We start from the raw sequence: 21,626 nt of genomic DNA, 5'->3' as shown, positions 1-21,626 counted from the left end.
GCTTCAGGATGAGAACAGAAATCGCACGGCGGCAGCGGGAGGCCCCATTAGCTAAAGTGGTGCTTCAGGTTTAGAACAGTTTCAGGTTAAGAACGGACCTCCAGAACGAATTAAGTTCTTAACCCAAGGTACTACTGTAGAGTCGAAAGAAGTGATGTGGAATAAAACAGGCACCAACTTTATTTGATGTTGTGATACTGAACTTTAAGAACCACTTCAGCCAATGACTGAGGTGCTTCCCTTAAGGCCCAAGGCCTGGCCTGGCTATCTCAGGGTGAGCTCAGCAGTCAGCTGTCCTGAGCAGGACCAGCTTGCCCATCTCTCTTCAAGTGAGCTCAGTGCCAGTCAGGTGCGGAAGCTGCCCAGAAACTGATACCATAGCAGGAGCCCAGCCCATCCCCAAGTCCCCAACAGCCTAGGGACTGCCCTAATCTCTCCAGCTGCCTCTGAATTCAGGGGCTCCCTCCCAAACAACCTGTCTTATCTGTATGGCTCCTCCTTGCCCACTGGCCACCTGACAAGTTGTGACAAAAAGGATGCAAATTGACAGCCAGAGCCCAAGGAAATCAACAGATAAATAAACAACTATTGCCTAATCAAAGGCCAACCAGACCACACCCTGTGAAAAGATCTTCCCAGCCCCAAGGCCCTGCCATTCCCATCAGGCCATGAAGCTCTGTTTATGGGGGGGCGGGGCTGGTTGCCTATTCAAACTGATGCTGGAGAAAGGGAAGGATTAGCTTCAGAGAGCCCACTTTCTGTCTCTTCCAAGGGATTACCGCACTTGTCATTGTGGTATTGGGGCCTAACACAAGCACACCACACAGGCCGTTGGAGGAAGATTATTTAAAAATATAATTCACAACACAAGGAAACTAATAGCTAGGTGAAATATAATTTTCAATTCACTGGCAACAACTGTGCAGGGAGCTCCAACGCTTTGGGGATATCAGTGCAGATATCCACTCCAGGTAGCACCAGACAAGGCACAAGAAGCAAGAATTCTTCTACTGCTCCAAAAGCTAAGGAAGGTTCATTTAAGGAAGTTAAACTTGGATGAGTATGTAATTGTTTAATGAATTTAACTTTATTCCCCAGGTCAAGGAAATTATAGTGGAGGTGTAGTGATTTCTAAAATGTTATTTGTTTATTAATTAAATGTATATCCCACTCTTCCTCCTAAAGGAGCCCAGGGCAGCAAACAAGAAGTGATACAGCAATAAAAACATATTTACAACATTGCAAGAGACACCATAAGATTTCAACATGCTCCTAATACTAGCACAATTTGCACACTTGACCCGATTTCCTGGAATTCGATGTCCTCCTTCTATTTCTGTTTGGTTAACAGAAACAAAAGCAGTATAAGTAGTACTTACAGTTGCATGACCAGGTACAAGTGGTTTGGACTCTCATAGATGTCTTCCAGGGCAACAATATTTTCATGCTTGATCCTGAAGGTTACATAAAAAGCAACACCACAAGGTAAGTTAAGCACCCAAGAGAAATCTGTCACATAATGAGAATAATGCCCAGATTGCCATAAACCATCAAGAGTCTTTATGGTCTCAGGATAATTCAATTAAAATGAAGTCTGTGTAGACTAGAGCCTCTTCCAGTGATGACAGATGCACATTTGAAGGAGTTAAATGTTGTGAACAGCCCTTTGGATAAGGGCAGTATGTTTATACTGGGATAAAATGCATTTCCCCTTTTTGCAAGTGTGCACATCCACAACAAACTCCAGACAGATTCAACAGCACAATTACATGATGCATGATGGCAGCAATGGCTTGGGGGGGGGGGGACCCACTGCATCCTCCTTGTTGCAATAGCACTTCACAGAGTGGCACAGGGCTGGGGCAGTCCTCTCCTTCCCCCCCCCCTTCAACCTCCCCTCACAAACCACTGCTCCATCATCGTGGATGAAGCTACAACAGAGCTGGCTGTGATCCAGCCTTTGCTGCAAGATTGTCACTTTAATTATCCTGAGCATCATATTGCTGTGATCCTATCTCTTTGCTCATTTTCTATGCGCAGGGTTCCAAGCTTTAGCTTATTCACGAGTAACAAGGGCTGTTTTTTCAAGCAAGGCAAAAATAAAAAAAAGTATGATCAAGCCAAAATCAAGCATTTTTATCAGCGGGAAAGTTATTGTTAACCAGCTCTTGCAGAAATCTTAAAAATATTTCGCTTTAGCTGGATATATCTGTACCTATGCCTATTTTTATAGTGCATATGTCTGTGCTGTGGAAATATATTCAATCAGAATTAATGGGAAACAGTATTATAACCAAGGGTGGGGGCAAGCCAGTGTAGTGTAGTTGTGATGTCAGACGAGGATCCAGGACCCCAGGTTTCAAAGCCCCATTCAGCCATGGAGCCGACTGGGTGACCCCGTTGGGCTAGTCACTGCCATTCAGCCCGAGCTACATCAGAGAGGAGGAAAGCACGCGTGCCGCCTTGAGCTCATTGGAGAAAAAGCTGGAGTATACATGCAATAAAAATAAATAAATGAAATGAAATAAGTTTAGAAACAGGCTAGAAACATTCATAGAAGCTATGAATGACAACATCTAATTGGTCAGTGGATGGAAAATATGGCAGGCAACAGAATTAGAATCTTGTGCTTCTCCTGGCTGGTATTGGCCAGTGTCAGAAATAACATATAGGATTGTACAGAATATAATATTATATAACACAGCAGTTTGCATATGTCACTTTGTAAACATGAAGTAACCATTCTTTGCAGCATACAAATGTGTGGAGGAAATTAAACACTTCTTTTAAAATGTCATTTAAATGAACTTGTAAATGGTCTCATTATCTTAATAAAGAAGCCACATTTTAAAACATTTTAACAGCTTGAACAAACATATAGGTAACCACTAGAACAGATCCACATGGTTCAAGAGTCCTTGCTGTTTAGGTGATGACTTTTTTAAAGAGAGAAACCGAGAAACCACAAACCACCATCTAATTAGCTCCTCAAATGCAAATCCTCTCTGGGATTACTGCTTAAGCAATTCCAAACAATTTCCAGTGTGCACAATTAATTTGCATTAACCCCAAAGCGAGAAACCATTTAGCTGTAAACAACAGAATGTTAATTAAGACAAACTGGAGAAACTGAGTAAGAGAGAGATACTGAACAATTAAGTGTAAAAAGTTAAAACATGCCAATTCCACTGTAAATAATAGACAAAATCAGATAATAGGGAATTCCTAAAGTTTGGTTGGCCTTCTGTAACTAGTGAGCTGAACACTAACTAAGGATAACCTGAAAACTGCTTTAATTTCATGCTTGGGGTCAGCACACTGCTGGATTACCCAACAGGCAGCTTTGAATTTTTGAATCTGACAACTGATTTTTTTTTTTTTAAAAAAGCATTAGTCATCATAGGGAAAACCATATTTTAGCAATGACCATATATTGAAATATCTTTATAATACTTTCTGGGAAGCATGTGCAGAGGAAACGTGCAATTCTGGAGACCTACTCAAAGATTGTGGATGCATTAGAAAGTGTAGCTGTAGAAAATAGAATGAAATTTTACAACACCTTCTCTGCGAAAGTCAAGCTCTCACTCTCCCTCTCAAAAAAAAAAAAGGAAAGGAAGAAAAGAACTGGATTTGAAAACACGTGCAGGTCTCCCTGGAAAAGACCCTGATGTTGGGAAAGATGGAGGGCACAAGGAGAAGGGGACAACGGAGGACGAGATGGTGAGACAGTGTTCTGGAAGCTACCAGCATGAGTTTGACCAAGCTGTGGGAGGCAGTGGAAGACAGGAGTGCCTGGTGTGCTCTGGTCCAGGGGATCACGAAGAGTCGGACACGACTAAACGACTAAACAACAACAACCAGGGCCTTGCAGAGCCAGGCAGAGGCCCAGCCCAGGTAGATAATGTGCTCCCCCCCTTTTTTACCCTGGGGATAACTGAAGTCTTATAAATAAGTTAAGTATATAAATAATTTTCACAAAAGGTATGCTGACAAATAATTTTATTTCAATGCTTGAACCGTATCTGCATATAAAGACAAAATGGAAAATATAGATATACAATAGTGCTTTTTAAAAATACATAGGGAAAGGGATTATTTTAAGTATTTACATTTTAAAATGCTGTGAATATGCTGACCGAGGCCCCTTTAGAATCGGAGGCCCGGCCCAAGTGGCCCATATGCCCCCCCCCCGGTCTGGGCCTGACAACAACAGTAAGTGGATCTTACTGTTGATCTTCACGACACAATACTGAAAGATGGAATAAAACTGTATTTCCAAATGCAGGCATCACACTATGTATTTTCCTAACACTGATTATCACTAACTGCTCCACAAAATGCTGTTCATCTCAGCTGAAAAGAATAATAAACAAACCCCAGAGAACAACAATGTGTCAGGACAGACATGATTCACTTCCCTTTCTGTACAGTGGTACCTCAGGCTAAGTACTTAATTCGTTCCAGAGGTCCGTACTTAACCTGAAACTGTTCTTAACCTGAAGGACCACTTTAGCTAATGGGGCCTCCTGCTGCAGCTGCTGCGTTGCTTCTGGATAATTTCTGTTCTCATCCTGAAGCAAAGTTCTTAACCTGAAGCACTATTTCTGGGTTAGCGGAGTCTGTAACCTGAAGCGTATGTAACCTGAAGCGTATGTAACCCGAGGTACCACTGTATACAGAAGCAGCCAGGCTTTGCCGAGTCAGATTTGAACTTATTCAGAATGTTGCAATCAGAAAATCTAGAAATAAGCTATTTTAATTTCAGGTAAGCACAGTAACAGAAGTGCATAATATGCTCACAGCATTCTTTAAGGCCCCAAGAAATAATACTGTGCGAAAGCAAGCCATAATTAGCTCCTGGTAAAAAAAAAGGATGCCCCAACTTCTCATGGGCTGTGCAAGCATAGAGGTTTCCAGCTCTGCAATACTTTGATTGCATTCATTATTTACTCTGAGTTTACAGTGGTACCTCAGGTTACATACACTTCAGGTTACATACCCTTCAGGTTACAGACTCCGCTAATGCAGAAATAGTGCTTCAGGTTAAGAATTTTGCTTCAGGATGAGAGCAGAAATCGTGCTCTGGCAGCGCAGCGGCAGCGGGAGGCCCCATTAGCTAAAGTGGTGCTTCAGGTTAAGAACAGTTTCAGGTTAAGAGCAGACCTCCGGAACAAATTAAGTACTTAACCCGAGGTACCACTGTACTTGATTTTTATGATGATCCATTAGGTAAGACAAAGCAGTTGTGTCCTGCTCCCTCAGATGACTCTGCCCTTTCTCCCTTGTTCTCAGCCTCTCACAAGACTAAAACGATGTTTATCCATCTCTTCTTTCAAATGCAGCTGTTATGCTACATTATTCCAATGTGGTATATATTTTTACATTGCTTTTATGATGTTTGTTTACAATGCATTGATATTAGTTTGGCTATATTTTAAGCTGTTTTATGGAGGCATTTGCCTTATTTATTTATTTATGAACAAGACATTATGTAAAGCAACAAAGCATTTATCATGTGAAATAATCAGAGTTATAACTAGCAGGACAGTATTAACTCTTTTGGCAATTAGGCTCACTTTGGTGGAAGCAGGTGTTATTTGACGGCAATGAAGCAGAAGTATATTTTAAAGAAAGGAGAATGGTGGCCTTACTTGAACCTTTGAGATCTAGATTCTGTTCATGAGAAGTAGGAAGGAGTGGCAGTGAAGAAAGTAAAGAAATTGAACCATCAGCCTTCTGATCAACAAGCCCAAGACGCTCAGTGGTTTACCTAGCAAAGAATGAATTTCCCATCCTATCAGTGACTTTTTCAGCTATTGGTCAAAAATGCAGAACACGGTTCTGGAGCTTTGCTATATTTTATGCATCTAAGTCACACTTGTAATTCACGCATAGTGACTCATTTTTTCCTAACCATTGCATCTCATTAGTTTAAGGTATTGAGAATGAAAGGTAGTTATTAAAGGAAGCCCAAAATAAGCAAGTGCTGCACTCTGCACTGGAACTGGTGCGCAGAGGGTCCTTTGATAAAATCATCTCCCCCTTTGGTGAGCCAAGAAATCATGCTATAACTAAGAATGGATGTTGTATTAATTAACTATGTAATTTCTATCTCTCTCTTAATGAAATAAGACAGGCTGGTGGATCGTTGGACATGCAAGATGTTCCTCATCAACCGACTACAAAGACAAAGACATCTTAACAATACCCTGCAAGGGCTGCATGGCAAGGTTAAGGATGGAGTTAAAAGGTGGCAAATATTTCAGGGTCACTGACAACAGGTTTTTGGTTTTTTTAAAAATAATTAGCAGACTTCCCCCAGAAAGGATAAATCTGGATTAAATGATGGGAAGAGGTACAGGCTGGCATTTTGATACAACATTTGTGTGCATGAGGAGCACCCATCCCACAAAGTCCTCCACAGAATCACTGTCAGTGGTGATACCAGTCCTCAAGAGCCATTTAGTACTTGCTCTTGTCTCCCTCATCAAAATGCTCAGGGAGATGAGGAATGGAAGCAAGGCTGCATCCAAATAAGAAATGTTGCGGTAATGGGAAACTTCAGCTCCCCTCTTGAGGACTGGCTGCATGCACGTCCCCCGCCCTCTCTCAGAAGACAAGAATTTGTGGACACCCAGTGAAGCTGAATGTGGGAAGATTCAGAAATCCAGAGCAGATTTAGGGGGCACAGAAGCAGGGACGAAGGAAGGCTAACCAGCACCTGGGGCGGGGTGCTGGGGGCGGGGCAACCCCCCCCCCCGGCGGCAGAGAGATCCCACCGCCGTCCATATGGCGCTCGAGTGCCACCTCCGGCAAACCACAGAGGGGAGGGGGGTTGAATAAAATCAGTTTGCCAAGTTTTCAAATTTGTGGAATCTTTTATTTCAGCATAGGTAAAAGATATTCATAGCAAAAGCAAAAACAAAAAAGCAAAAGACCCATTCCTCTCCATCAGAGAGAGGGTTTGGGGGCGTGAAGAAAGAAACACAATTAGCACTAGACCAGTCAGGCATGTGACCAATATAAATGTGATCCGCTTTATTGCTCTGGTGAAAAATGAAGGTGCAGAACTATGATTTACATATTCAGTACAGAATTTGAGGGAAGCATTCATTATTTTGACATAAAAACACACTTCTAAGATAATAATGAAAGAGATTTTAGATTTGGCAACATTGCATATTTTGGCACAAGCTATTAAAATACTCTTAAATTAAGCAAATCCTTCACCCATCTAATTGTGATTCAGCACATTTTATTTCACCTGCTACATTTGGGAAGGGTTTTTGTTTATCCAGCTTTGGCTGAGGATTTCTCTCCCTTCGTGAGTTGGCTTTTATTAAATATTCTCCACCACTTTTATATGGAATACTATTTCTTGCCACCTGACACAATCCCCTGTAATGAAGGCTGCTAATCTCCAAAGTTCTTATTTTGTTCTAGCTCTCTGTAATTGTGGCTTGTCAAGAAATGTCTTTAAATTTCCATTTGTGAGCATTTGCTCAGGGGAGTTAGAGGGGTCTGTGCAGTGGACCCTGAAATATTAGGCACACGGGCTAAATGGAAAAAGAAAACTGCTCTTGCTGAGATGACAAATTGGCTGAAATGTGTGATTAAGACAACTGGAGGCTTACCAAATCACTGTCTCCAGGCACCGTCTCCCTTTGATTCTGCTTCTTAACTCATTTTTTGCACACTGACAACTAGGATTATAAAAAGTGCAGAAATGCCTTTAGCCAGAACCAGCCAATGCTTTTACTCTACTGTTCTGCTGCAACCCAAGGTTGCAGTGTGGAGTGCCTCTGTTCACTGTTCCAGTTTGTCATCCCTCAACAACCGGCACTGAGGGTAGTAGTTCCAAATTATTTGTTTGACTTCTCTACACCTTGAGCCTGAGTAAAGCTGCCCATGAAATACTGCCTAAAGTGGGATCTGAAGCCAATTTGGAGGTTCCTCCTCAGGCAAAACATCAAGGAATTTTGAGGGAAACCGAAAGAAGTTGGTAGCACAGTGAGAGGTTTAATGAAACGGTTTCTCCAAGAACTTGAATTCTTCGGGTTTCATGTTGCTGTAGAAACAAAGGCACCAAAGACAACTGCAAGAGATGTAGTACATCCACTGGAAACTATTACTGCCTTTGAACACATTAAAAACATAAAACAACAGTCCAGCCTGAGGAAATTTTAAAACATTTTTAACTGATAGGTCAGAGGTCAATTCCTCCGTAAGCCTTTCTATTGCACAGAGTAAAAACTTATTATGAATGTAAAATGTTCCCCCCACCCCTTTCTCTGTCTCTCTCTCTTTCTCTCTCTCATTTTTGTAGTACAAATCTGACACAGTATACAAAACTTTCAAACAAGCAAGCTAAGGGGCCTGGAGATCAGAACAAAGGCGAACTGCCCAAAAGGAAGAAACACATTTGGCATGATGACCAGGGCTGGATCTACACTGACCTGCTTAATGTTATTTTCCCCTATTGGAAATGCTATTCTAAAACATCACAGGGCATAATTGTTAATTAAAACATTTTACCTTGTTTTTCCCCCATCAAATGTAAGTCATACCTAGTCACACCATTTTCCAAAATGCTGTTTCTTTCCCTACTGGTCACTGGTTGCTCTGCTCCGCCCTCGGGTTTCACATTTTATCTTTTATTTTTAAATAATATTTATTACTTTTAAAACTTACAAAAAAAAGAGAAGAAAAAAGACAAGAAGAGAAAACAAAAGAGAAAAAAACAAGGACAATACAATACAATATAAACAGTACAAAACACAACCTTAAGGTGTGTTAAGGTGTTAAGGTTACGGGTTTCACATTTTAATTCTTCTTCCCTCCTTGCCCTTTGTCATCTGTGCATGTCAGTCTTTCACCTCCCCTCAAATACCATGGTGTGGGTGGTGGTGGTGGGGTTTGAATGCCGTAACAAAAAAGGTAAAATGCTACATAGGGACATATGAGCAGTGTTCCACTGATACAGCAACATAAAACGATTAAAAAGTTACTGATATAAAAGACAAGGTAATAACACATTATGAACGTAAAAAGTAGGACATCGTGTATCTGTCTAGATCCGTCCCAGAAGAGTGCAAATCTCCATAAACAATACTAAGGAACAAGTGAAAAAGAGTAACGGACAAATCCCCTTCTGAAGTGGACCTTTTCACAGCACAGATGGTGGAAATGTGCATTGAATGTTTCCCCATTTTAAGAAACACACTCTGCACATGGAAACATAGTATGCTGAAGCTTAGCTTTCTCCCCAGCCTCCTAGCTTTCCTAGTTATTTCAATGGGGAAGCATTCAAGCATGCAATAATCGTTCTACCATATTTTGGAAGTGATGCAGTCAATGTAGAATTGCTGCACCTTGTGCTATTCCTGCACATTTGAATTGGCTCAATGGCTATGGCGAATCTCCTGGAACCAATGACTGTAATTAAAACATGGCAGGATGAGAGAGGAATGTGTGAAGCAGTGCTGGGGTTTCTTTAAAAAAAAATCCATACTAAATCACATGACATAATTTTGATTGATTCAGTTTCAGGAGATATTATGGTTTGGGCAATCCGTTTCACCGGCACTATAAAAGAAAAAGCAGCAGCAGCAGTAATTCAAAATGACTTGAATCACCCTCAAAATGAGGTATAAACTAATAATTACATCCCCTGGGACAAGACTCCCAAGAGGAATTTCAAAGATTTTTTTCCAGTGTTTATTTGTTGGCTATTATGTCTACGGGGTGATATTTATTCTCTCAGACCTTTATGCACACTGGCATTTCAGATGAGAGTACAGTATAAGATTATGAGATTGTAATTTCAGTCACAAATATTAAAAACAAAAAAAATTCCTTCCAGTAGCACCTTAAAGACCAACTAAGTTAGTTCTTGGTATGAGCTTTCGTGTGCATGCACACTTCTTCAGATACCTGAAGCTCATACCAAGAACTAACTTAGTTGGTCTTTAATGTGCTACTGGAAGGAATTTTTTTTGTTTTGACTATGGCAGACCAACACGGCTACCTATCTGTAAACAGTCACAAATATTGTTATTAAAACACTGGATATATCTTTGGGAGATGCACATGAGGAATAAAGAGATAAACATTTGGATCCTGAGGCTTTAGCGCATGCCTTTACAAGAGGAGTGGGGAACCTCAGCCCCTCAGACCTCTCTATCAGGTCTCTCAGTTGAGCCCTTGAGCTCTTCCCAGGCCCATCTCACGCCATGTTCCTCATTGGCCCTGGTACACCTGTTCCTTGAGTTCTTCTATCTGAATTCTGCATGGCTTGAATATAGCCCAAGAATCACATCTGTTGACCAGTCCATTTTTACCCCTGGCCATGCCTACCACTGATATATAATCCCTGGAAGGATGAGACCTAGGCCACAGTATTCTTCTTGAAATCACCATTTTTGTAAACTGGGCCCCAGAGGACTCAGTGATGGAATGGGCAAAGCTCAATTGTAGGCAGAATGGAAGCCTTAAAAGTGCAACGTGGCCTGGATGGTGCAGAGTATCTATTTGTGAAATATATACATCCATTTCTACAGACATGTTTAAGATGCCAACCCACAGCCCTGCAAGAAAATAAAATGAAAACAGAAGAAAAGAACTATGAAATCATAGAGGGAGAAAACTTGCTTAGGTGGCACATGAGTAATGATTCTGGATAAATAAAAAGAGTGCTAAGAAAAATAATCCCATGCTATCAAAGGTGGCTAGGTACAACAGCCAGGTTATTAGATGATACACTAGGAAACATTTTTCTTCTGTCATCTTCTGGTTTGGGTGTGGCACCCAATGCAATTATTTGCTTCTGCATCCCTACATGTGAAATAAATCAATCAAGAAATAATTAGAGGTGTGTTTGTTTTTGAGTATGCAAAGCAGAACACAACCTTGTTCCTAGGCTACCTGTTTCTGTTGAACCAGCACAAAGCTATACCTGACTTTTCAAAGGCAAATAAACAAGATAACAAATATTCAACATATTCTATAGTCTGTGGCTATAGAGAGGTAAAATTAGACAGGGCATCCCAACTAGAGGACTGTCCCTATTTTGTACTTTTCACAATGAAAAAGTTTTGCATTGGCTGAGTATCTGAAGCTGCCTTGCAGCCTTAAACTACTGATCCCCTAGCCCAGCCTTGTCCAACCAGGTGCCCTCCCTCCAGCTGATGTTGGACTCCAACTCCCATCAGCCCCAGTCAGCAGGGCCAATGGTCGTGGGGTGATGGGAGCTGCAGTCCAGAACATCTGGAGGGCACCAGGTTGGGGTCCTTGTTGTCATGAGAAAAGCTGAAACAGGATTTTGTAGTGAAAGTCCACTTAAAAGAAGTGTTCTGCCTCTTTTGACATAACACTTCCTCCATGAATCTCTGTGGTTAAGATTGATTGAGGAAGGTTGTTCATGAAGTTCTGCCTCTGCTGTCTGATGCCTAACTGGCACCATGTCCTAGGAATAATCATAATAAGTTTTAAAGAAATTATTAATACTCCAGCCTTCCCAGTTTAAAAACCAGGCTCAACAGCAAATATAAAACATTGATTGAAATGTGACTTAAAAACAGCATAAAGTAGAACATAAAATGCAGCATCAATATCAATAAAATTCAAAAAGCCATTCTGGAAGCCATTCTGGCCATGTCTCTCCTGAAAGGCAAGTGGGGAGGTGTCTTGTTTCACACACTGAGGAAGTTCTTCCGCTCCTGAGACTTACGGATGCTTTTTGACACAGGGCTCTGAGTTTTATATTGTACAGTGTCATATATTCAGAGCTTATTTCTAATGAAAAAGTAATATGTAAAAATGAGCCCACAGATATTCACCACCACAGAAAGGATTTCCCTGATAACAAATCTATCACAGTATTTCCCCCCCTCCATGGAAATAGCTCACACATTCAGTAGAGTAACACCGGAGGAGAACTCACATGTATAACTTGTTTATCTTCCAAACAACCTTGTAATTCACTGTACGTATATAAAAACTGTATACAAATGCTGCATTTAGTTTTGGAACTCTTCCAACAGACCCAAGAAATTGCACTAAGGAAAATGTGGAATTTTAAAACATTAATTAACTATTTATCAAAATGCTGACAACATCTTCTCACGCAAAAAGCCAAGTATAAGCCCCAAATACCTACGCCTCCTCTCCTCAGAATCCCCAATATAGAACTATACTCCATCGCTAACCAAGTGCACCATATAATCCCATCCATACATTCTAGAAGATGAGACAAAACAATGGGTACACCTGGAGAGAGACACAATTGAAAATATCCCCACCATAGGATACCCATTCCTTCCAAACAAACTAAGGAAAATCCTCACAAACAGGTTCACACAGACCATGCTTAAAAATGGAAGAAAGAAGCAGGCAAACTGTCCCCATCCTCACTAAACCCCCTGGGCTCACCACCCACTATTCCACCACACAGCACAAAACTTCCAGGTAAAAACCTGACAAGCTAAAGGCTTATCCCACCTAGCAAACTTCTACAAAAATAGCAAACCCACATTAACACAAGAAATACAAGACTAACAAGGGACACCAAAATGCCCTGGCTAACACACTGCCAATTACATGCCTTCTTAAACAATCCACTAGTAAAACCAGCAGCAACCATGCCCTTGACAACCTTCGGAAACCTCCTCCTCACCACAGAGGGACACAGCAAGGGGGTGGCATCCACAATATACAAAACACTGCTCCAAAACCCCACAACCCCCCTTGACGTAATCAAAAAACAATGGGAGGACGCCATAGGCTATGAAATAAACCCCACCCAATGGACTAGAATGTGGTCTAAATCCACCTCTTTTCTTCCTAACCTAACACTGTATGCAACACTAACGTCTCACAACAAATGAAACTGATCTGTAGAAACACAACTTGAAAAAGGGACAATGCATGTATTTTTGTAAACTAAGAAATCTTTAATAATAATAATAATAATAATAATAATAATAATAATAATCTAAGAGAGAGAGAAAACAACGATCAAAACATTTGTGAAATATGGACTCCAGTGACAATTTCTATTCCTCTTGTGGCTGCTCATAGTCATTATATTAACTTAATGGAAATGAAGCTATTGAACTTAAAGAACAAATAATTGTCAAATTATGAATTGAGTAAATATTTTTATAATAAATAACAATTATTTACTTTTAGGGAGAAAGGTACTCTTGAATTCTGTATTTTGAAAGGTTTTAAGGTATTCCAGTGCATTTTTTTAATGCTTTGTATATATCGGCTCATGTTTTTTTGGTATGTTTATAGTAAAACATTTTTAAAAATAAATAAATCAAATAACCAAATGTATGTGTGAATAACTTCATAAATGAAATGTTTGATCACTGAGTCCCCAAACTGTGTTGTAGTTTAACCAGTAGAAAACCGATGTGCAGACCTTCACCATGAACTCCTATTGACAGGAGGCCTGTGTGAAGCTGAAAGGTAAAATCTTCAAATGAGTACATGGACAAGAATGAGTCTGCATATGCAAGAGGCTTTTGCTTCAAACTGAGGTGGAGAGGCTGCCCCACAGGCAGAGATGATGTGCAGAACAGGGGGCACTCATTGCAATGAACCGTGTTTCCACAGCACAGTATGTCACCACAACTTGGCCACAACCAGATGCAGCATCTCTATACATGTTACTGAAGAGTATTTATATTATTTGTTTACATAATTTTTGGGATCCCAATTCTTCAAGGACCACCTCTTCCCAAATGAACTGACCCAGGCCCTGTGATTGTCATCTGAGGCCCTTCTCTGGAGGGCATTCTGGTGAGTTTTCTAGGTAAATAATGGAGGCATGTTTAACAGATAAGTCAGCCTTCTCTGAAAGAGATGGAAATGCACAGAGAAAATCAAAGGTAAGATCTGGTCTTGTGTTCTTTAGGCAACAGATGTCAATGTTAGCATTCCTACCGTGCAATGTCAATATTGAACAGCCCCAGACTTTCATTAATTATAAACAACAGAAGCAAAGTTACCAAAATCAAAGAATCCACGGTTCAGCAGTACTCATGGGCTTTTTAGCCAAGCAGCCTTTATCACGATTAAAGTTCAAAATAGTTCAAAGATAAAAATATTTTAATACAGTTTGTTGTGCGAGTGAGAACAGCAAAACAAAATCTTCAAAATTTATGAAAAGTTCTTTTGATCTGTCTCAATAATATTTTAATTCACATTTCCCCTTAGAAGAGTAAAATAAAGGCTGGTATTCTAATCACACTTAGCTGGAAGTAAGCACATTGGGCAACAGTGAGAATTTTATTGCCTGCTGCTCAACATAGTGAGGGCACAGAGAGCTGCTTAAATTGCATTTCCTACATGCACCTTCCGAACCTTTGGATTTCTGAATCACCACCTCTTATAATGCTATGATGTTGCAGTTTCAAAGGTTGCAACCATATAAACATTTGAGAATGATCTGTGTTAATTATCTTAGGAAATATATAACTGAAACTTTGAAACAATAATATGGCAAGCCACAAAGCTTACCACTCCGCCCCTCGCTTACCAGGTTTTGGGAAGGATGCAAGGGGGCTCTGGGAGTGTCCCAGAGGCTGGTGAGGAAGATGTTTCCTCAAGTGTCTGGGAACGTTGGGGGGGGGGCAGCATGGAAGCCCAGAAAGCAGTCCTCCACCTTGCCGTTTGGGAGGTTCCTGACTTTGCGTACTTTTGCATGCGGACCCCTGGAACCAAAGCCTGCCTAAACTGCAGGTTACCTGTAACACAAAACTAAAACTGACTGAATTGAACTGGGAAGAATAATTGTGTTGTGAAGAAAGCGGTATGGAATAAAAGAAGTACACAGTGTCATAAACTGAATATAGATTATTTTTCAGGTCACATAGAGCAGACTGAAAGCTGAAGAATAAGCATGAAACATCAGCCCCTGTTGCCCTCCTAATGACAGTGGGGTCAGAATGGGCTCAAACTGGGCACAGAATGAACATGGTGTTTTATGAGTTTAGGAGGAACTAGTTCCATTTCCCAATCCCTATTAGAAACCTAACTGGATGAAGTGAGGTGGAGAGGCTGCCCCACAAGTAGAGATGATGTGCAGAACAGGGGACACTCATTGCAATGAACTGTGTTTCCACAGCACAGTATGTCATCACAACTTGGCCACAACCAGACGCAGCATCTCTATACATGTTACTGAAGAGTATTTATATTATTCGTTTACAGAATTTTTGGGATCCCCTTTCTTCATGGACCACCTCTTCCCAAATGAACTGACCCAGGCCCTGTGATTGTCATCTGAGGCCCTTCTCTGGAGGGTGGCAACAGGAGAACAGGCCTTTCCCGTGGTGGCCCCCCACTTGTGGAATGCTCTCCCCAGGCAGCCAGGAAAAACATTCCTCTTCTGCCAGGCTTTTTGCTTCTGCTTATCTGTGGCCTCCTTCAGTGGGCAGATGTTTAAATCCTGCCTTTTAAAAATATGCAGGTGTTTTAGGTTTTTTCACTGTTTTGTTTTATGCTGGTTTTAAGGTGTGTGTTATTAATTTACTGCTGTAAGTTGGGAACATGATAGAAACTGATCACCCACAACAGGAGTGTGGTAAAATGTACTTCCAGACCACCATCTGAATAAGAGAGTTGCCCCATCTTGCAAACCATCCCTAGTCCCCAGAATGGGAAAAGAAGACCTAAGATAAATACAGAGAGAGAGAGGGAGAGATTTTCTTACACTGTAAATATCTTCCACAATATAATTTGTTCAGACGTGTGGAAGTACCTCCAAAACACTGTGAAGGTCAATGAGATACCTGTGGAATCTGAGAACAGCTTGATCAGCACGAGAGGAGGAAGAAAAGAGCCCTGCTTTTAAGTGGACTTTCACATCCAAAATCCTGTTTCAGCTTTTCTCATGACAACAAGGATCTCTGGTGGAGAATGCCCACTGTGTGTGGCACTCGGAATGAATCATTCTGTCCCCACCAAACTATGATGGAGGGAAGGGAAAGCCTGAGAGTGTTTTGCAGCATCACACACACACACACACACCCCCTCTGTAAGTTTCAGGGTAAGCTTTAAAGGTCAGTTTCTTTGTGAGGAGAGTACTGGCACCCTGAAGTGTCTAATAATAAATAATAATAAAAATAATAGTTATTAGTAATAATATGCCACCCATCTGATTGGGTTGCCCCAGCCACTCTGGGCAGCTTCCAGCTCCTTAAGCAAGCCAAGGACATTTTCCCCAGCTAACTCTCCCCTTCCCTGGTCAATTACGGTAATTTCTGTTCCCACCCAGTCACAAAATCCAGGTTATGACACAGATTCCATCTGCAATGTCTTTAGTGCAGCTCCACCCATCTCAGCTGACGTGTGAGAAAGCCTGGCAGTTGCCTGAAAGCTTCCTTTCCACTTTCTAAGGATGCTCTTCAACTGCCCAGCTTGGCTTGAAGTGTGCGCTCCTACATTTTCTCATGCTGCAGCTTTGGTTTTTCCTCAGAGTCCATTTCCTCCTTCTTGGAACTCTCTTCAATAGCCTTCTCAGCATACAGGGCTTAATCGGAGTCAGGGCCTGCCACTTTTAAATGTCAAGGTGACAGTCTACAATAACTATAAAGGTAAAGGTACCCCTGCCCGTACGGGCCAGTCATATCCAACTCTAGGGTTGTGCGCCCATCTCGCTTAAGAGGCCGGGGGCCAGCGCTGTCCGGAGACACTTCCGGGTCACGTGGCCAGCGTGACGAAGCTGCTCTGGCGAGCCAGCACCAGCGCAGCACACGGAAACTATAGCTGTGAGCAAATGCAGAGTTCATTTCTTCCACCAAGGAACAAGTATTAAGAATCACTTTCCGTCCTACCTCTAAGGCACATGGAGCTAATGCATTTTATCCTTGCATCAACACTGTGAAGTAGATGAGGCAGAGAGAACTGATGGTTGCCCCAAGGTCACTTGTGGAAATAGTCTCCAAGAGCTTCCAGTCTGGAAACTAAGTGACTCAGAAGTTGCCAGACACAAGCTATGGTTTCTTGGTGGTTTTATTGGTCTCAGTCCCAGGTCTTTCATTTAAGAAATTAGGGGCTACTTGGAAGAAAGGAGAGGGAGATGGTGGATACAAAGGAATGCACCAGTGGGAACAACTTTTGAAAATTTCATCTAAAAGCAGGGATTTATAAGGTGACGCTTTTACCATTACTTTATCTCTGCTTCAGGAAAAGCTCGCTTGCGAAGTTTCAAGTTGCTAGGAAAGGCACTGATGGAGGACAACTAGAATAGAAAAGTATTGTTTTATTAGTGGCTTTAGTGATGTGAGGTGAAAAATTTCCCAGTGCTTTATTTTTTCAGACATCTTCCCTTTTCATAAGTTAATTAGTAACAATGAACAGGTGCCAACTGCAAATACAGTAGTAGGAAAGTGAGGCGGGTTCAATATTGTGAACTAAATACAAGTGAAATAAAAAGAGTAAAATGAATTTGCTAAATTAGGTAACTCTTGAGCATCAGGGGGAGAAATCCACTCAAATTACCCTAATTGGATTTTTTTGCCCAGTTTAAAATTCCCAGAAAACACACATCACTGGCTGGCATACCTGAATCTCTCTCCTTTTTGTTTCTAACCGCCTGGATTTTGGGGGAAGGGCCCCTTTCACACCAATTGTAAGAAATACAGGAGGTAAGTTCTGCTTCTCAAATCTATGGTGCAACCAAACTCAGAATATTGTGTATGGTTCTGGTTGCTATGCCACAAAAAGAATACTGCAGCACTGAAAAGATTAAGAAAGGACAACAAAAATGATTTGGGGGAGTGAAGCAAAAATGATTTGGGGGAGTGAAGCAAAAATGATTTGGGGGAGTGAAGCAAAAATGATTTGGGGGAGTGAAGCAAGGCCAAATGCTAATCAGGGTTTAAGTAAACTCATACTGCTCATACTTTCATTTGGAAGGAAAAGAAGCACCTTCCATGTATATGTCATATAAATGTTGGTATCCTGCCCATTCTGGAAAGGTGAAATGCCACGACCAAATGTGCAGCAGACGCCCACAACATCTCCAACAGGCTGCTTTAGTATTTTCTCTGGGTACCAGGAAGGGGATGTGCAAGGATCCCACTTGAGAAATGTCACTATACTTACGATTTAGATCCTTCCAACATTTCTCAAATGTTTCTTCCAAGCAGGAGTCCTCAAAGTGATTTGGGGGTTCATATATTTTTGTCTAGGAGACACAGCAGCTCTACTCCACCCCTTTGGGCTCTGAATATTATTAGTTGTATAGGCATCAACCATAATTCAAATGAGAGTGAAATAAAAGGTTAAGAGTGCTTAACTTCCAGCTGAATTGTAGTCATTGTTGTCCAGGTGAAATTTGCAACCGTTGTAACAATCCAGTTACAGATCAGTACTTAAGCAGTTTGTTCAACAGTGAAGCTGGAGGCAACGACAACACAACGTCAGCTTCTTATAACTTGGAACTCTAACCTCAATCTGACAGCTGCACCCTAACACTAGTAAGTTACTTGGCAACGTCAAACATTCAACCAATGTTTCCTCACTCACCATCATTCTGAGAAACAAATTCCATGGAAGTTGTTTTGCTCATTTCCCTTAGGGGAAAAACACTCCCACACCAGCCTGGCAAAGAAACAGGGTAAACCCTTTTTCGCGAGATAGAGAGAGAGAGCGGGAGAGAGAGAGAGCGGGAGAGAGAGCGGGAGAGAGAGAGAGAGAGAGAGAGAGAGAGAGAGAGAGAGAGAGAGAGAGAGAGAGAGAGAGAGATGGTGATCCTTCTTGTTTGACAAAGTAGTTGCCAATTATTTATAAAATGAATGGGACTCTCCTTCCCTTCACAAAAGCATAGATAGGAACCTCTCTTTGGTGAATACAGTAGATGTTGTCATGGAAACATACAGCTTGTGAGATGTTCATACACATCTGGAATGCTACATAACATTTAGTCAGAGAATTCGAAAGGTATGCAAAACTCATAGAATGCACAAATCTTGGTCAGTAAACTACCTAGCTAATGTAAAGGAAAAGGTAAATGACACCTGGAAGATTAAGTCCAGATTAAGTGCAAAAGAAATGGAAAGCCTTGCATTCTAGGAGATTTGGTCAGCTTCCTGTTTCTATTTAATGATCCTGTGTACTGTATAAAGCATTCCACAATGCAAAGAAAATAGATATGCAGTGCACTACCACCCATACAGGGACGCAGGTGGTGCTGTGGTCTAAACCACTGAGCCTAGGGCTTGCCAATTGGAAGGTTGGTGGTTCGAATCCCCGCGAAGGGGTGAGCTCCCGTTGCTCGGTCCCAGTTCCTGCCAACCTAGTAGTTCGAAAGTGCATGCAGATAAATAGGTATCGCTCCAGCAGGAAGGTAAACGGCATTTCCGTGCGCTGTTCTGGTTTCATCAGAAGCGGCTTAGTCATGCTGGCCACATGACCCGGGAAAACTGTCTGCAGACAAATGTCGGCTCCCTCGGCCAGTAAAGCAAGATGAGCGCCGCAACCCCAGAGTGGTTCGTGACTGAACTGTCAGGGGTCCTTTACCTTACCACCCATACACAAAACACCCATATAAGTCTTTCAGGCAACTAGAGCTTATGAAAGATTCTATTTGTTTCAAATACACAGTACATTCCAATTCTTTCTCTCCACTAAGAGGAAGGAGTCTACACATGCACCTGAGACTCATAGAAAGCCAAAAACTATCCCTGGAATGCAATTGACTGAGCAGGCTCTGCAATCCAGCCAGGTTTTAGCAAGCTTCCAGGTAAACCATTAGTCAATACAACAGTCTCAGAGTTTCTTGACAAGGTGTTTTATCATCAGTGTGCTTGTAAATGGCATAATTATAGACTGTAAACAGTTTCAGGATTCCTTTGTCCACAGCTGACCCAAACAAAACGATTTGTGACCAGCCAAGATGTATTGTGGTCCATCAAGTGCATGACAACCTTCCTCTCATTGCAGCCACAGGGAAGCAGCAAAACCAGGAGTTTTTGTCAATCACTTCTTGTGTCTTGGCTCCCACTTGTACTGAAACTTTCAGCTCAATTATTATTAAAGGCTTTATTGCAAAAATCACTACAGCACCCCAACACAGATCAGGTTACACCATTCAGAATTCACAGCAGAGCCCTAGAATACATGGCTAGGCAGAAGCTAAACCATCGTCCCAATACTTGACATGTCCACAAGCTTCCTTGTCAAAAGAGCAGGACAGGCACAGTCATTTGTATGATGGTCTTCCTAAGCGGATGGCGCTGTGGCCTAAACCACTGAGCCTCTTGGGCTTGCTGATCAGAAGGTTGGCAGTTCGAATCCCTGCGATGGGGTGAGCTCCCACTGCTCTGTCCCAGCTCCTGCCAACCAGTTTGAAAGCATGCCAGTGCAAGTAGATAAATAGATACTGCTGTGGCAGGAAGGTAAACAGCATTTCTGTGTCCTCTGGCAATTGTCACGGACCTCTGTGCGCCAGAAGCGGTTTAGTCATGCTGGCCACATGACATGGAAAGCTGTCTGTGGACAAATGCCGGCTCCCTCGGCCTGAAAGCGAGATGAGCGCCACAACCCCATAGTCGCCTTTGAGTGGACTTAACCGTCAAGGGGTCCTTTACCTTTACCTTTTACCTTCCTAAGCCACAGGACTGGACAAGCAAGTGGGCACACCTACTAAGTGGATTTGTAACTGGCTGACTGACCGAACCCAAAGGGTGCTCATCAATGGTTCCTCTTCATCCTGGAGAAGAGTGGCTAGTGGGGTGCCACAGGGTTCTGTCTTGGGCCCAGTCTTATTCAACATCTTTATCAACGACTTGGATGATGGACTCAAGGGCATCCTGATCAAATTTGCAGATGACACCAAACTGGGAGGACAGGATCACACTTCAAAACGACCTTGACAGATTAAAGAGCTGGGCCAAAACAAACAAGATGAATTTTAACAGGGAGAAATGTAAAGTATTGCACTTGGGCAAAAAAAAAATGAGAGGCACAAATACAAAATGGGTGACACCTGGCTTGAGAGCAGTACATGTGAAACTTGACATGAGCCAACAGTGTGATGCGGCAGCTAAAAAAGCCAATGCAATTCTGGGCTGCATCAATAGGAGTATAGCATCTAGATCAAGGGAAGTAATAGTGCCACTGTATTCTGCTCTGGTCAGACCTCACCTGGAGTACTGTGTCCAGTTCTGGGCACCACAGTTCAAGAAGGACACTGACAAACTGGAACGTGTCCAGAGGAGGGCAACCAAAATGGTCAAAGGCCTGGAAACGATGCCTTATGAGGAACGGCTAAGGGAGCTGGGCATGTTTAGCCTGGAGAAGAGGAGGTTAAGGGGTGATATGATAGCCATGTTCAAATATATAAAAGGATGTCACATAGAGGAGGGAGAAAGGTTGTTTTCTGCTGCTCCAGAGAAGCAGACACGGAGCCATGGATCCAAACTACAAGAAAGAAGATTCCACCTAAACATTAGGAAGAACTTCCTGACAGTAAGAGCTGTTTGACAGTGGAATTTGCTGCCAAGGAGTGTGGTGGAGTCTCCTTCTTTGGAGGTCTTTAAGCAGAGGCTTGACAACCATATGTCAGGAGTGCTCTGATGGTGTTTCCTGCTTGGCAGGGGGTTGGAGTC

General features: G+C 42.0%; 1 protein-coding gene across 1 annotated transcript in view; it reads right to left on the bottom strand.

The window, feature by feature from the left end:
• Positions 1-21,626, bottom strand: part of CAMK1D (calcium/calmodulin dependent protein kinase ID) — a 203,884-nt gene that overhangs the window by 55,427 nt on the left and 126,831 nt on the right. Inside the window, exon 3 of the mRNA XM_081927849.1 lies at positions 1,380-1,454. Coding sequence (XP_081783975.1) covers positions 1,380-1,454 — 75 coding nt within the window. The remainder of the gene's footprint in view (positions 1-1,379; positions 1,455-21,626) is intronic.

The sequence above is a fragment of the Podarcis melisellensis genome, assembly GCF_964234715.1.
Source record: "Podarcis melisellensis genome assembly, chromosome: 10".
Taxonomy (NCBI): Eukaryota; Metazoa; Chordata; class Lepidosauria; order Squamata; family Lacertidae; genus Podarcis; species Podarcis melisellensis.
Note: the sequence above shows the minus strand (reverse complement) of the source record. Positions and strands in the feature narration are given on the sequence as shown.